The sequence below is a fragment of the Danio rerio genome, chromosome 3, assembly GCF_049306965.1.
Source record: "Danio rerio strain Tuebingen ecotype United States chromosome 3, GRCz12tu, whole genome shotgun sequence".
Taxonomy (NCBI): domain Eukaryota; kingdom Metazoa; phylum Chordata; class Actinopteri; order Cypriniformes; family Danionidae; genus Danio; species Danio rerio.
Window position 1 is genome coordinate 24,831,106 of NC_133178.1, and position 16,682 is coordinate 24,847,787.

At 36.1% G+C, this 16,682-nt stretch overlaps 1 protein-coding gene and 1 long non-coding RNA gene across 4 annotated transcripts in view; one reads left to right on the forward strand and one right to left on the reverse strand.

Moving 5' to 3' along the window:
* The window catches only part of LOC137490006 (uncharacterized), a 57,457-nt gene that overhangs the window by 13,224 nt on the left and 27,551 nt on the right, over positions 1–16,682 (forward strand). The gene's annotated exons all lie outside the window — the stretch shown is intronic.
* foxd7 (forkhead box D7) lies at positions 13,487–14,805 on the reverse strand. Its single transcript, NM_001089488.1, is given in 1 exon segment — positions 13,487–14,805. A coding segment is annotated over 1 exon segment (927 nt). The 5' UTR covers positions 14,702–14,805; the 3' UTR covers positions 13,487–13,774.

Consider the following 16,682-nt stretch of genomic DNA (forward strand, 5'->3'; position numbering starts at 1 on the left):
TAGAAAGATATCCAAAGATCCAAAGATAGAAAGTAATCTGTTTTAGAAAGTCAATTATTTATTTGAATTATTTAGCCTGACACGTTTACTGCTCCAAAATACTTAAAATGTTTCTCTAAAAAATATTTTGTACTCAAAGGGGAAAAGGTTGTTTTTTTACAAAGACATTTAAAAACATATTATAGAGTAATAATCATGATACCGTGAAACAGTGATGATTTAATCCAAGGTTATCATACCGGCCCATGCAGTCATTACAAGAGTGTGTTATTGTTTTGTTTTTAAACCCAAAAATAAGCAGTTACAATAGTTGCAGGTGCTGGTTTTTACTTTTATCACAAAGCTTATTTGTCTAGATATGATTTTACTAACAATTAGGCATTGGGTGATAATGGTTTTCAATTGATTTTCACGGTTTGGAAAAGTCAAGGTTTTAAAACCGCATAAATGTTCTGCTATACCATTACTAAGGTATATGTAAGTTTTTCCAGTATCTCCAGCAAAAAAAAAAATCCAAATATGCGTTTTAAGTTGTAAAGAAATCTTTTTAAAAAAACTAACAAAGACAGCAGAACTTAATGATTGAATTTAGTTATTTAGCCTGATATATTTACTGTTCCAAATTATTATAAATGTTTCTCAAAATAAAATATTTTGTGTTTAAAGGTTAAAAAAGTTTTATTTTTTTACCCAGACATTTAAACTGAAATATATTTTAGAGCAGTAATCACAATACTGTAAAACCATAATATTTTGATCCAAGGTTATCATACCATCAGAATTTCATACCGCCCATGCCTACTAACAACTCACTAAAGTTACAGCAAAGTCTGTAGTTTGTAATGGCATCTCATATAAATGATACATTAAACACTTAAAGCATATTTCACCTTGCCCTGGACTCCTCCTCTCAGTCTCTCCAGTAAACCTAATAGCCAGATAAGGAGGTCAAACTTTCACCTTTGTTACATGGAGGCCTGTCAAGTGCAGCCCCCAGCTCTTGTTCTCCGTCATGCGGACTCCTGGAATGCTGTTTTCCATCTTTCTTAATCCAGGAGGAACAACTCTGGCTTGATTTGGCATGTGATAGATGTATCCCACGCAACACCTGCGGCATCCTCCAGGGCTTCCATCCATCAAAGAGCTTTATTGTGTGCCTACAACTGCCCCCAACGTAGAACAAACTGTGTAAAAAAACAAGATATAAGAGATATGAGTTCTTCCAAGTTTTTGCTTTTGCCCACGAGTTTCAGAATGTAATATAACTTTCCCATGGAGTTTCCCACCAGAACCAGATGCTTGGAGGGTGTGAGAGCAACAAACAGTTGCTATTATTTTGGCAGTGCAGCGCCTTAATTAAATGCGGTGAAGGATTAGCTGTGAACGTGTCATGATTAAACATGACGTAAAAGGATCAGTTGAGTTTTGATGCATTTAGACTTCTCAGTTCTTCACAGCTGTAAGACCTCCAGTCACTGGGAATGTTGTATTCTGTGATGGTGTTCCCATTCTGAATGGCACATGTGTTGTGTCATTCAACAAAACCAGTTATTAGGACTCAAACACTTTTGCTACTTTTGGCTCAGCAGGCAATGTGCCCAACATCATTAGTAACTGGCACACAACAACTGGTGGTCTCAGTCTACAGCAGACACCCTCTACGTTTAGTGCTTCTAATTTCAACATGGTGGCTCCCCCCGCCCCTCTCTTCCTCTCGCATCTACTCTTCTGGTCCAGATCTCTGACAGGCACAGGTTTTATTTATTCACATTTTGCTCTGGGTGCAGGTTTTACAGTTCCCTTGGGTAATGCGGAGTTAATGTACAACTTTCTGTTTTCCCCCCTCCACTCTTTAAACCCTCCTTAAGTGTTTAAACACCCAGGGTAATGACGTAGCGTTGTGAGTGAAAAACCATGCTGGAGATGTTGAAGTGCTTCGGTGGTCCCTGAAGAATGAAAGTGAATATAGGGGAGAGAGTGAGACAAGGAGAAAAAAATTTATGGAAAACTAGGTATGTAAAGAGAATGACATTGAGTTAGAGGACAATAAAAAGATATCTAGGGCCTTTGGAAACCAGACCTGGACATCAACAGTGAACTCAAATGATTCAGAGCTCAGAACTTGATTGGGTTTTAGGTCTTAATGTAGTGTTTTTTTATTTAGTTTTTAATTTGCTGTGCATTAGTTTGTATTAAAGTAATTTTCGTTTAGCAATTAATATAAAATAGAAACATTCTAGCTTGGGGTGTGATGAATGTAAGGATGAATTTGAATTTACAGTTTATTGTTTATTATTATTTACTGTAAAACTGGGCAGCACAGTGGCTCAGTGGTTAGCACTGTCACATAACAGCAAGAAGGTCACTTATTGTGTGGAGTTTGCATGTTTTCCTCATGTTTGTGTGGTTTTTCTCCGGATGCTCACAATCCAAAGACATGGGCTATAGGTGAATTAAATAAACTAAATTGTCAGTAGTGTATGAATGTGTGTGCAAATGAGTGGATGTTTCCCAATATTGGGTTGCAGCTGGAAGGGTATCCGCTGTGTAAAAAATTTGCTTTGGCAACCCCTGATAAAATAAGGGACTGAGCCAACGGAAAATAAAAGAATGACTGTAAACTATGCATTGCTGTTTAATTTGTAATTGATAAAACAATTAGACAAAAATAACAAACTAAAACTTACTAGCTTTAGATTGCATTTTCTATGTTACACTGGTGTTATAAAATCAAAATATCAGTAATTGATTTAAATATTTAATTTAAGTATTTTTTTATATTGAAAAGTTATACGTGGCGTCATGGTGGTGCAGTGGTATAGCACGATCACCTCACAGCAAGAAGGTCGCTGGTTCAAGCCTAGGGTTGGTCAGTTGACATATCTGTGTGGAGTTTGTATGTTCTCCCCGTGTTGCCGAGGGTTTCCTGTGGGTGCTCCAGTTTTCCACACAGTCAAAAGACTTGTGGTATAGGTGAATTGAATAAGCTAAATTGGCCGTAGTGTATGTGTTTGAATGAGTGCGTATGGATGTTTTCTAGCGTTGGGTTGCGGCTGGAAGGACATCCGCTGAGTAAAACACACTGTATGCTGAATAAGTTGGTGGTTAATTAAAGTGCCTTCTGAAATTTCCATCAAATATGAGCATTTTTCTCAGCCTCCTTTGTTTATGTTGAGCTATTTCACTTTGAAGACCATGAAAACAATTTCTTTGCCATAAAAGTGAAATTGCTGAACCTAAACACTGGAGCCTGATACAAATGTGCATTTAAAAGTTTTTGCATCTGAACTTTTCATATTAAATATTTTATTACTTGAAATTACTATTACTGATAATTATTCAGTAATCACACTCTCTTTAGCAAGAACTAATTTTGAATAATCTCTTTGTGACTACCTAAGAAGTACACTAAATATAGTATAATGCATAAATTATAAATTAAATTAAGGATGTAATACATTTGTCATGCTGTTATTGTCCTGTGACCCGCTAGTGTCAGCAGTGAAAAGAGTATGTGCAAAGATTGAGCATGATTTTCTGAAAATTCAGTGGACCAGAGCCAACTATTCTGCTCTCACTTTGGTAATTATTGTAAAAACCACAATGGTTTTTATCAAACTATTCTTGTGTATACATGACTACTATTATTCATTGTATCCAAATCATGTTATCTTGATAGAATTTTTGGCTATGACAACTGCAATCATTTGGTGATTGTTAATGCAGGGAAGACATGTTCTACTCCGAATGTTTGTCAGCCAATCAAAATTAAGCTTTTTTTTAGCCCAATAGTATAGTAGAATTTTTAGAATCTGTATTGAGAAAACTGCGATTAGGTAAAAATTATTATTATTATCATCATTCATTCATTTTCTTTTCAGCTTAGTGCCTTTATTAATCAGGGGTCATCACAGCAGAATTAACCTCCAACTTATCCAGCGTATGTTTTACACAGGGGATGCCCTTCCAGCTGCAACCCAACACTGGGAAACACCCATAAACTCCTGCTTTCACACAAATACACCACAGCTAATTTAGCTTATTCAATTCACCTATAGCGCATGCCTTTGAACTGTGAATGAAACTGGAGCACCCGGTGGAAAGGAAATCCATGCCAACAAGGGGAGAACATGGAACCTCCACACAGAAATGCCAAATGACCCAGCTAGAGCTCGAACCAGCAACCTTCATGCTGTGAGGTGATCATGCTACCCACTGTGCCACTGTGTCACCTATTAGTACTATTGTTGTTGTTGTTATTATTATTATTATTATTATTATTATTATTATTATTATTATTATTATTATTATTATTATTATTATTATTGGTATTATTATTATTATTATTATTATTATTGTACAGTTCTATTGGATTCATTGCAGTGATGAGCACTGAGAGTATAGTTCCAGTAAAATAACACAAAACATAATAATAAAATTAGGTGGTCTAGCCTCATTTTATTTCATTTAAAAGATCTAACAAATTCAATTTCCCCACAGTTTTCTCACATCTTCAGCAGGACCCAGAGCTTAAAACGTAATTAGTTTGGAGCTACCGCACACTGCATGTTCAACAGTTTAAACTCATTCATTTACACTTATTGTAGCCCCATATGTTCTTGATCTCCTAGGTTTCCCAGAACATTCACAGAAACATCTTAAGATCAAATGTGTCGGAAGCGAAAGCCTCCTCAGCATAAAAAGACGTATAAAACAGGAGATAACCATGTTAGACAAGGGTTACTTCCTTCCTCTTAGATCAATACGGTCTTGTTGCCCTCTGTTTAGTTCCAGTGCTTCCTTTCCTTAATTCTGTTTTTTCCTTGATATATAAAAGTGATTGGCTCTCTCGTTGCCAAAACGTGTCTTGCACGTCTGTAAAAAACAGCTTCCCCACAGCAGCTTTTTCAAATTTGGGGCTTGTGACACTCTGCCAAAAGCCACAAATTACCCCCCTCTAGCAACAGCGAATTAGGAACAATTTTCTGTTTGCTATAAAAAATGGGAAAAAGAAAGGCGAGGGTAAAATATAGCTTACACCAGAGACCACCAAGGCAGGCAGCGCAGAAATGAAGTGCATTCTCGCCCTGCTGACGGTTTGGGTGGCAGGACGGCATTTGGCATCTTGCAGATACTCGTAGTAATCAATTCGCTAAAACATGGTGTAATGTTTCAACTCAATGAGGTCACGCTTAGAGAGAGAGAGAAAGCCGGCATATTAGCATCACGCCTTGATGGAGAACAGGCTTTTTTTTTTTTTTAAATGAGGGATTTGAGACCAGGGAAAAGATGTTTTACACCAAATCCTTTCCAGTTTTCTTTGAGCGTGGTCTATTGGATTAAGGATCCGAAAGGAATAAGCATCTTTTTTTCTTCCTCTGATACAAAGCGTGAGGTTTGGCTAAATGTCCTCAGCATATGCCAGCTCATGATTTTTCCCTTCCAGAACTCGTTCCAATGCCTTTATAAACTCCAGGTCCGAGTTTGCTCCAGACGTTAAAGTAAGGAGCGGAAAACCCAACCAAAGCTAAGGTTGAGGCTGAGGAACTGGTGAGGTTAAGAGCCAGACTCGCTGCTGGTGGTCCACAGACCTCATTTAGTTCCCATAGCAGCACCCAGCAGCTGAGGATGAAGGAGATCTTGAGTAAACCACCTGACCATAGGCAGCCTGACCATCACCACGTCAGCATAATCAAGCTTTGGGCCCATTGAAGAAACACAGCAACAGTAACCAGAGACTGAAGCGCACATTAACCCACTTCTGTAGCCTCTGACCCAAATGTTAATTATACTTCCTGTTCTCTTCCTGATTACATGACAGCAGATTTTTAGCTCATTCACAAAGGAATTGGCTAATTGTGCAACTGGAATGGGGGCAACAACTTTTGATCTCATTATACTTTTGTCCAATATTAGTTGAAAAACATGTCCTGTTACACAAGAAACTGTTTGAGTCTGAGATGCAAGATTTCTTTTCTTAATGACTTTGCCTTTTTTCTATTACATTAAATTTATTGTTTTTGACAGCCATCGAACTTTACTATGATTTAAAGAAGAATGTCATTTAATATTTCTTCAGTTTACCAAAAAAACTGTCAGGCTTAGTCTTTTTTAAAGATATTTAAAAACAGTTTATATATTGCCACTCTCCTTAAAACACTAAGTTTAACCCATTTTTTCAGCTAGATAATTTTTTTTTTTAGAACATTTTTCTTTTTACACGTTTAAGTGCAGGTCAGAGTACAGTATATTCACAAACATCCATTATTTTCATTAAAGTTAGGCTGTTTGGAGCATTAAAAGAGAGACTTTGTCAATATTATTTGTATGCCATAAAATAAAGGAATCAGAATTGTCTTAGTGAAATTAAATGCTCTATTGCTTAATGCTTTATTAATCATTGCACATATAAAGTAAAACATGTATAATGCAGCATCATATATGTTTGTCACATTACATGTAAAACATTATAGCTTTGGCCAGAATATTATCCTGCTGCCTTGATTATACCTGATTTTGACAAAAGTTGAAACATTTTAAACAAAAAATAATAACAAGTCAATTAATAATGACTTAATTATACACATATACATATATTATATATCACAATATATACAAAAGACATCTAAATACCCACCCCTTGTTTTTTCTATAGTACCGAATTATTATTATTATTATTATTATTATTATTATTATTATTATTAAGCTCAGCAGACACACAACGTCATAACACATTAACTTTAGGTTTGGTTTGCTAGCGTCCAAGTACTATGTTATTTTCAATGTCCAATAACAACGTTGATATTTGGTTGATTTTAGGTTGTGTTTTAAAGTGACCAAAATCCAACGTCGAGCCAACATCTTAAACCAAACGTCATATCGACGTCAAATACTAACATTATCAGGTATGGCAACCAAAATCCAATGACTGTTGGATATCATAGTGGCAACATCCACAAAACATCAAGGTGTAACATCATTAGACGATGATATTTAGTTGTTTTTAGGTTGCATTGGAAAGTAACCAAAATGTAATGTCTGTCTGATGTTGGACATAGACGTGGACCAAACATTGTGTTCTGACGTTAAATCGTTTTTCATTTCCAAACAAAGTGCAAAGTCCCTACAACATTGGTGTACAATGTCAATCTGACATCATGTTGACGTCCTGTGCCTCCTGCGTAGAATCATCATGCAGTATAAATATTCAAGTTATACCTCTATTATACCTCATACATCATTCATAATTGTTGATTTGCTGAGATTTGTTTTTCTATTCATGTCTGTTTGTGGGTATGTGTATTATTTTTTTTTACTGTATAATAAATGTCCTTTTTAAAAGTGACTAAATCATTTTTTAAACAGTGCTGCTATATTTACTTCTTGTATAGCCCTGAAATCCAGCACGCTTCATTATGCAGCAATTTTATACATGGTAAATAAACCTGGTCCTTCTAAAAAGCCTACTAGCTTTGTATATACTTCTACTTTTCAGCACTTAAGCGTGAGCCTCCATGTGCACTGAAGCAACAGGGAGCCTCAGAGTTTAGCAGACACCACTTCTTAACGTGGACACGTTAAGCAGTCATAATTAAATTTCTCATTTTCTTTCCCTACGGGCCATTTGGACTTCCTTTTTTCTCTCTCCATCTCTCTCTCTCGCATTGCCGTTCATTCATGTGCTCTGCCCATTGGCGGAGGAGCATGGCTGAGGTGTTAGCTCATTCCCCTTCTGGGTGGCTTTCCTGCTGTATTTCACTGTCATCTACTGGCAAATTGATTTTGGCAAAGAACCCAGCTGGGTGGGGAATGGGGAGGGGGCACACGCATGCACACATTTCCCACATACGTATAGAAGCACACTGGCATACGTGTGCATGCAACTGAATGCGCACTACTTGGTCACCCCTCAAATAAATAGTGAGGCCTCTTGGTTCTGGAATAAGGACACAAGCCCACTGCCGAAAGGCGAAGGGTGGAGGTGTGTGCTGATTTATAACTCCATTCAGTGCAAACAGAAAGGCAGAGTTTTGCCAGAAAACCATATATATGAGTGTGTGTGGTGCTCATGAAGGTCTGTGTGAGCGGAACTGATCATTTGTGAGACTATATTAAGTGTTGACATCATGCGTTTACTTAACAACTCCGCTATCATTATGGATGTCCATCATTGTGTCATGCTCTCGTGTAGTATTATATTGTCCCTTTAAAGGGCAGAGCGTAAGATTAAAAAAAGACTGTTTACATGTGGCATTAACAACCGTCTCTGGTACTCCCATCACAAGTGGACAGCTGAAGTGGATTGGTGTTTATGCCGGGTGTTTACATGCGTCACAAATGTGTCTCTAGTGACTGCTTGTGATCAGGTTTTATTGAGGTGAGGGTCTCTGATATGTCAGTCAGTTTCAACACTTCTTTATGCGCTTTTGTGGCTGTAATACTCATTTTTGACATGCACCTGAATTTGTGCTTCACCTAGATGTAACATAAATCAGTCAAATAAAAGTTGATGTGTGTGTTTGAGCAAGGGTCTTGTGAACTTTGAGATCAAGTTCAGCGAAAACTTTCTTTTGTAGCAGGGTTATTATATGCTGGGTTCCACTTAATCTCTTCATCTTGTCTCAATGCAAATTGATTAAGTTAATGTTTTTTTACAATTTTAAGTTGATTGAACATAAAACAATTACATTGTCTCTAAAAAACTTAACTGTGTTTTTTCAGCTCATTTTAAATAAGTATACTGTAAAATCCAACAGTCAACTTTATTAAATGAAATGAGTGTAGTTAACTCAAAATATAATGAAAGTTAATTCTACTCATTTGAAAAGAATTTTGAACTCAGTGTTGAAGGTAATGAGTTAATAAAATTACATTACTTCAACTTAAATGGAGTAAGGTCACAGTACTCATATAGATTGTTTTTTTTTTTAACTCAAATGGTTTGTTGCAATAGGTTTCCTCAAAGTTTGAGTTGCCTTAACTTATTGGGTTTTACAGTATTCAGTTAGTTTGAGTTCTCTTCTTTTATTGGGTTTTACTGTGCTCAAATTGCTTCATTTACTCAAGTGTATTAAGTTCACAGGAGTCATTGGGATTAGTTTTTGAACTTACATGGTTTGTTACCTTAACTTTTTGTGTTTTACAGTGTAGTTTTGGCATAAAATTGTGATTATTCTCAGAATTTTTATTATATATCAGCTCAAATTATTATTGCCTCTCATCCTAAAGCCACTGGGCGGCGGTGAGCCTGGGTGCGAGGTCCCTTTCATCGCTGCTTGCAGCTTTAATTTTAAATGAGTTTAAATTTTGTTGAGTGTAGATATAAAAAACTATTGTTTCAGTGAATATCTCATTTTCGTTTACTATGACAAACTCATGTTTAGCTTTTATTTTAGTTTTAAGCTATGTAAACCAATTATCAAAACATAAAGTGAATCAAAATTTGTTTATAATTAAATTGTTTTTGCCTCTTTTTTTCTGCCTTAATTGCAGAGGTTTTTTTTATTCCATTTAATTGTGAATGAATAGACCATTTCAGTGTGGTGATGCCATTAGCCCATGAACATTTCCTGCTTGTTATCAAACTATTTCATAACTGTAACAAGTAATTCAATCCTATTTTCGTGTTAAAACAGCTATTATTGTCAACATGTGGACCTTTTTAGATTTCTCGGAAGCTAAAGAAATTAAAAGTGTAAAACAGGATATACATTAGGACCATTGTTATTGTTTACGTTCCTCAAAATGGTCTATACAGGAATGGCAAACTGAGATGAGATTTATGACTGTTGGAACGTTTATAGCAAAGGAAATGTATATGCAAAATCTACTTAGTTAATTAGTCATCTGTTGGTTTAAAGAAATATTTTTAACTCAGCTAATGGAATGCTTTATATTTTTATCCAAATTGGACTTAAACATATAATAATAATGACATATTAAATAAAAATAATGACTTAAATGTAAAATGTTGAAGCAGAAACCTGAAATAACACTGTGTTGAGTGTCAAATAGGGACATTATTTTCTTTATTATTATTAACTTACTATTTCAGTCATTTGTAATTCTCATTGTTCTTTAAAGTTGGCGTTTTGTTTGATTTTTTTTTTATCTTTAACCGCTCAAAAGCAACTGAGCCACCTCAAACGGACGGAGAAAATTGTGAGAGAACAGCATTTTCGCTTTCAGGAAGCTGCCTGGAAGGAGTCGGATATCCCACAGTGCACTTCTGCGCCTGTGTTTGGTGTGTTTGGAGGAGACCTGCACGAGCTGGTACAGCATTTGAGGAATGATTTTAACCATCCTGTTTAACTTGGCATGAGGAAACAGGTACAAGCAGACCTTTAAACCGCCCGAACCTGCTCGTTCTCTCCCTTGTAAAAGCAAACCGTATCGGAGGGTAAAATATGAATTATAATACGTCATTGCCTATAAAGCTGGGGACTCAAGCGAGCTCTGCTGGAGGGTGTCACATAAATAGCAATTCATCACCATCACAATATTATTAACATGCTTAATGTGACACTGATGGAGCGTGAAGTGCAGTTTTCACAGATGACGTATTCAATTGCAGACCACAAATGTAGCGCTCATGTTATGATTTCTGTCTTGGTACGTGAAATTACTTATTTTGTTTTAGGTTATGGGGCTTAGAGGGCCATTTGACTGGGGAAAATGTCTCGCAGATTGTTTTTGAGGATCACAAACTGTGGCAGCTGGGAAAGACGATAGTGTTTAAGTAATATGTGGGAGCTGGGTCACGTACTGTATGCTGCGATGATCTTTGTGGAAATAAATATTTGTCTCTGTATCTCTTTTGGGACGCGGCTAAATAGAGGCAGTTATTCAAAGCCAACAACAGTAGTCTCTCCATCCACTGCATGAGAAGAGTTTGTGGGCGATCTAAAGACAGCTGTACACGTTTACACGAGTGTATTTTCTTTCAACTCGTGCAAAGACACACTTCTTTTGTTTCCTTTATTTTGTCAGGTGCAGGATATTTCATCATAGGTTGGCCTTAACTTTGGACCTGTTTCTTTAACGCTTTTTAACCGTTTATCAAAGATGCATGAAGCGCAGCACAATAACAAGCATATGGTTATCAAACCCAGGGTCCAGTCGTTTAAACAAAGAGAAAAAAGACGGCAGGCAAGAAAAAAAAAGCCTATTAGACTTCAAATGCCCGAGATAGATAGATAGATAGATAGATAGATAGATAGATAGATAGATAGATAGATAGATAGATAGATAGATAGATAGATAGATAGATAGATATCAGCATATATGAGTACACCCCTCACAAATCCCTCATTTAAATTAATATTTTTATGAGATGCTTTACAATATTAGCTATATTTGTGCAGTTACATTAGATTAGTCAGTATTGAAGCCAAATCTGAAGCTAATTTAACAATGACTTATAAGATTTAAATGACTTACAAGAATGGTCCAAAAACAAGTAGCCCAAATTTATTTTAGAGAAAAATATTAAATAAAATTTCTAAAAATAGCAAAAATCAAGAGAAACAAAAAATATATACAATTTTGTTGAAATGTTAGTTTTTTTTCTGTGACTAAAATGTTATTTTAATATATATAAAACAATAAATATTTAAATATTTAATGCTAAATCTGCTTTGTTACAATGCACCTATATTACGCATAGATAGATAGGTATTTTCTTATTATTCCAAGTCACGGAGACAAAAATAAAATAAAACGTAAAATTCAGAATCAAATGGATCAACGAAAGACAGATAGAAAAACACGTGTATTTGTGCTCATTTTGAAATTAATTTCTCCAGGTTGTTCCTAAATATCACGAGCTAATTTTGTATGATATTCACTTGTTAACAGCAAACAGCCATGTGACATCTGTCGCCCTCGAGGTGTTTGTTGTAGCTTAGCTACTGTATTTTTGTTAGTTTTAATTGATTTAAAATATGCCTATATTATTCAGATGCATGTTTAAGCTAAATTAATCAGCATAATATTGGCAATTAAGGGCCTAAATAAAAAATAATTGCATTTTATAAATACACAATTTATACAATTAATATTGTTTTTAAAATATTTTTACTCGTTAAAGGTGCCATTTACTAAACGTAAAGACTTAATCATAATAAAAACAATAAAGTCAATCAATTTTATTATAAATAAAACAATTAAATCTCACACAAAAACATTTAATAACATATTTAGATAATTGGTTTTAAATCCAGTTTCTAATTCCAGGTCCTCATAAATACACTTTGTCCCCTATTTGTGACTGTCTTCAACTGAATGTACCACTGAGAATATTTTCTTTCCATCTCCATGATATGCATTAGCCTATGTTGGCCTAACTGAAACAATAACTCTGTAACTCTGGAGTTTTATATTTATGTATTTAATGAAAACAAAGATATTAAAAAATCGACACAATAGTGCTTAATGGTGTCATTCTAGATCTTGGTTTTCCAGCAGAGGTTTTTAGAAGACTAAAGGCTAACTATAATAAAATCCAACAAAATCTGATTAATGATTTTAAGATAAAGGTCCCAAGCTGGGAAAAACGATAATATTAATAGGATATACACCTGAGCATGGCGCACATGCAGCTGTCAAGACCCTGCTGAGCGTTTTGTGTTGATTATTTACAGTGTGCGCTCAGATGGAAATCTGCTCATGCTCAGGCGAGATCCTGTATATTTGCAAAGCGCATTTGATACTGATCCAGTTGATTATTTCCGCTCAACAAGCTTAGACAAATAAATGGACACGAACGAACACGTGTTGAGTTTCTAATTTTTTAAGCTAATTTATGATAGAGATATAAATGAACATCTATTTAGGTCCATGCAGCCTGTCTGTGGTTTTCATATTAGATATCTGCCAATACAATTTTTACCAAGTAACAAAAAATCTCTTTTGAGCACGCGACATACGCCATCCAGACAGCTTAACAAATTTAATGAAGTTATTTTTTTCAAAAAATTTAATAATACCCTGTGAATAATTTTGCTGGTTATGTTTTATCCAAAAGTAAAATCCAAAAGTAGGCTATGTTATAACACTCTAAATAAATACAAACTGTAAATATAAAAGGCCTGATTATCGTCTGTTTTTATGCATCAAATGTTAAATGTATATATGTATATTTATATGTATAATTTAACAGAGGAAAGCACTGAATTTAAATATCCTATTTGGGCTATTATTGGTTTATTTCTGACTTACGTTAGAATTAATATATATGATTTATGTATGTAAAGTTTGTACTATGGATTAATTAAAGTATATCTAAATCGAAATGAAAGCAATCATCAATTGGTCTCCTGGCTGATTTAGAAGAAATGAGAGAGAGACGCATGGGCAAAAAAAGTGTCAAATTGTAGCTACTATTTACAGCATATTCGATCAATTTTTACAGACTCTCTTCTGGTTGTGGGTATTCAGCCACGGTACTTGCCAAATTAGGGATGAATTAAGAATAAGACATTGGTGGTCCTTTTTAAAATGTCAGCTTTATTTCCGGCCAAACGCGAAAAGGAAATTCGTCATTTAAATAGTTGAAACATTCGGTTTAAACATTACGATAAAAATAACATGCATGAATAAACACTTTCAGCATGTAACAAAAATATTTCACTTGATTAATTCCTGACAGAAATCTAACTGAGAAGTTCGTAAAAATGTCCGCAAACATTCGACGCGATTATCTACACTTTTACACCTCGGGATAAATGAATTGATTCCTGAGAATGAATAGTTTTGTGTCCGGTTATATGCGCTGCTAGTCATTGACGCTAGCCAGATGTCTGTGTTTAGTGGATAAATCCACGTGGCTGTGAGCGTTTTGCAGCTTCTGGTACTCGTACTGAAAATTGAGCATCCGGGGGAAGCCCACAGGATTGAAGAGAGCTGCTGAGGACGCGTATGGAGAGGTCGGGGCCATTGCGCAGGCTATGCCAGGGGTGACCGGCTCTATGGCCACAGTTTGTGACTGTGGAAAGGATTTGGCTGCCACAGAGTTTCTGGAGAAAAGAGTGGACAGAGCCGGTAAAATGCTGCCAACAGGTGGAACACCGATGTGTTGATGGAAGCTATACGGGTAGACATCCAGAGCTGGTAAGTGCGCGCAGGACGCGCTGAGCCCGTACGCGCCGTAACTGAGGTTCGGAAAGCCACTCGGCTGCAGCGCTTGGTCTTTGAACACGCCAAATTTGAAGTGCTGCCGTTTAAAACGCTTCCTTCTTCTAAGGAAACTTCCATTCTCAAACATATCCGAGGAATTGGGATCAAGAGTCCAGTAATTCCCCTTTCCAGGATTACCCGGCTCGCGTGGCATTTTCACGAAGCAGTCGTTTAAGGAGAGATTGTGGCGGATGGAGTTCTGCCAAGCCGGGAACTTCTCTCGGTAGTACACGAACCGGTGGCTGATGAAGTCGCATATTTCGCTGAGAGTAAGACGCTTCTTCGGGCTCTGGAGGATGGCCATTGTTATCAAAGCGATGTAGGAATACGGCGGTTTCACCGAAGAGCTTTTGCTCGAACTTGACGGACATATGGAAGATGGGACGTGGTTCTCCTCGTCCTTATTATGGACCTGGTCGGATGCAGAGAGAGGCGAAGTCAAAAGATGTTCGTCTCCAGAATCTTTGCCACCTTCTCCAACCACGTCGACAACGAGGTCATCCATTAAATCAGTGTCCAGGGTCATAATCCACACGTTGGAGATGCGAGACGGCTTCTAAACAAGCAGATGGTCACGCGCAAGTCTTAAATTCTCGGGAAGGGCTGTTCCTGGCTCCTCAGAACAGTCTGGAAGATGGATTATAAAGAGACGAGCACGCTAACAACACAAGATATAATTTGGCCACACAGGAATCCTGGTCATTGGAGCGCAGGAGGTCTGGGGAGCTGTGTACGCAGCAATGTCCATCGTCCACTCCAACGCAACTGGATTCCTGCAGCTGTTCGGGAATCAGATGACGATGATGTCATGACGAGGTTCTCAGGAAGAAGCTCCACTCCAATGAAAACAGGGCAACTCTACCAGGTTCTGGCCACACAAGAAAAACCATGATGGATATCACTGTAGATTTCACTGTATTGCATACTGTAGTTTAATCTCTATAGCCGCTCAACATCCGAAATGTTTTTTTTTTTAAATTGGCATAACATAAATGGGGGATTTACGTCCAGTAAAATATATATATAAATCTTATCAGTTTACTGAAAAAAATCAACTAGGCAATTGTACTAACACCAAAGATTACATTGTAGGTTATCCTTTTTTACATATATATTTTACGTGTAGGAAGCAAAGGCTACTAAATATTTTTTTTTTGCTGAAACTCATTTTATTTTTAAATTATGAAATCAATCATTCAGAACGTGCAATTCAATTCAGATCATCTAATTAATTTTAGCTAGCAATTTCACAACATTTTTATTTGATAAAATGATTATTATCATTGTGTTTTAGTTAATTTTTAAAAAAAAAAAATTTATACGCAATTGTTTATACTATACTATATCATAAAATAAATGAGCATATTATGCTTTTACATTACAATAATAGAACACATTGTAATTATATCAATAAATGCCAAGTCTATTGAAGATCGCTATTAAGGTCAAATTTTAACTGAATTAATCATATTTGTTAATTATAATAAATGAAATATTAAAAATAGTGCAAATGCTCTAAAGATTGGCGCAAACCGTTCAGAGTATGAAATATTACTTGTACAAAGCAGCGCCCGCGGTTTATAGCCATATACACTGAATAATTATATGGACAAAGTTAATCATGTTCTAACTTAATTTTATAAGTTATGCAAGCAGTTTTAAGTCAGTTTCACGTATAAGTTCAATGGACTCAGAAGGTTAATTTGATTCAGCTTAAAAAATTGAAGGCAACCAGGATTCATTGTTTTACAGAGTGTATGTAGCTAGGCCTACACAAAACTTTTTATAGTTATTTATAACAATGTGCCGTAGCCTGTGGGCACGTTTTTCTTTTCCCCAAATACATTGAATTCCCCATTGCGCGTAAAGTCGTTTTTTTAAGGACATGGAGAAAATTAGGTTTATCATATAAAATTGTCAGGTCGTTCAGATGAAAGAGAAACGTTTTCGCTCGCATTTGGCTGCTGAAGGCCGCGGGTGTGTGTTTTAATGATGGAGCTCTTTGTTGAGGATTTCTACATTTCCTGCCCATATAATCTTATTGATACCGGAGCCCACCGAGCGTAGAGATGACGTGGGTGGGCATGATTTCACAAATCTATCGCGCATGTCTTCAGATTGGAAACAGACCCAGCGAGAGGAATGAATGAAAGATGGGCTTCTAAGCGAAAAAGTGGTAATAGGCTAATACAAACCCGACGCGGCAGTCCCATAGATAATAGCCTTTAATGTGGTATTCATGGCTGATGTGATGTTTCTACACAACGCGGCCATCGAGAATAGCTAAAATGCAACTAGGGATAGTAAAAGGTGAAATTGAGATATTCATAATTAATAAGATTTTTATATGGTTGGCGATGTCAAATTTGATGTCAATACATGATAACATTATTGTTTTATCTGTGATAGTTTTTTCTTTTTTCTTTTATTCTTGTTTATGTGAAGCAATTTTAATTGCTGTGCTTTATAAATAAACCTGCCTTGCCTAACAATATCACAAGCATATA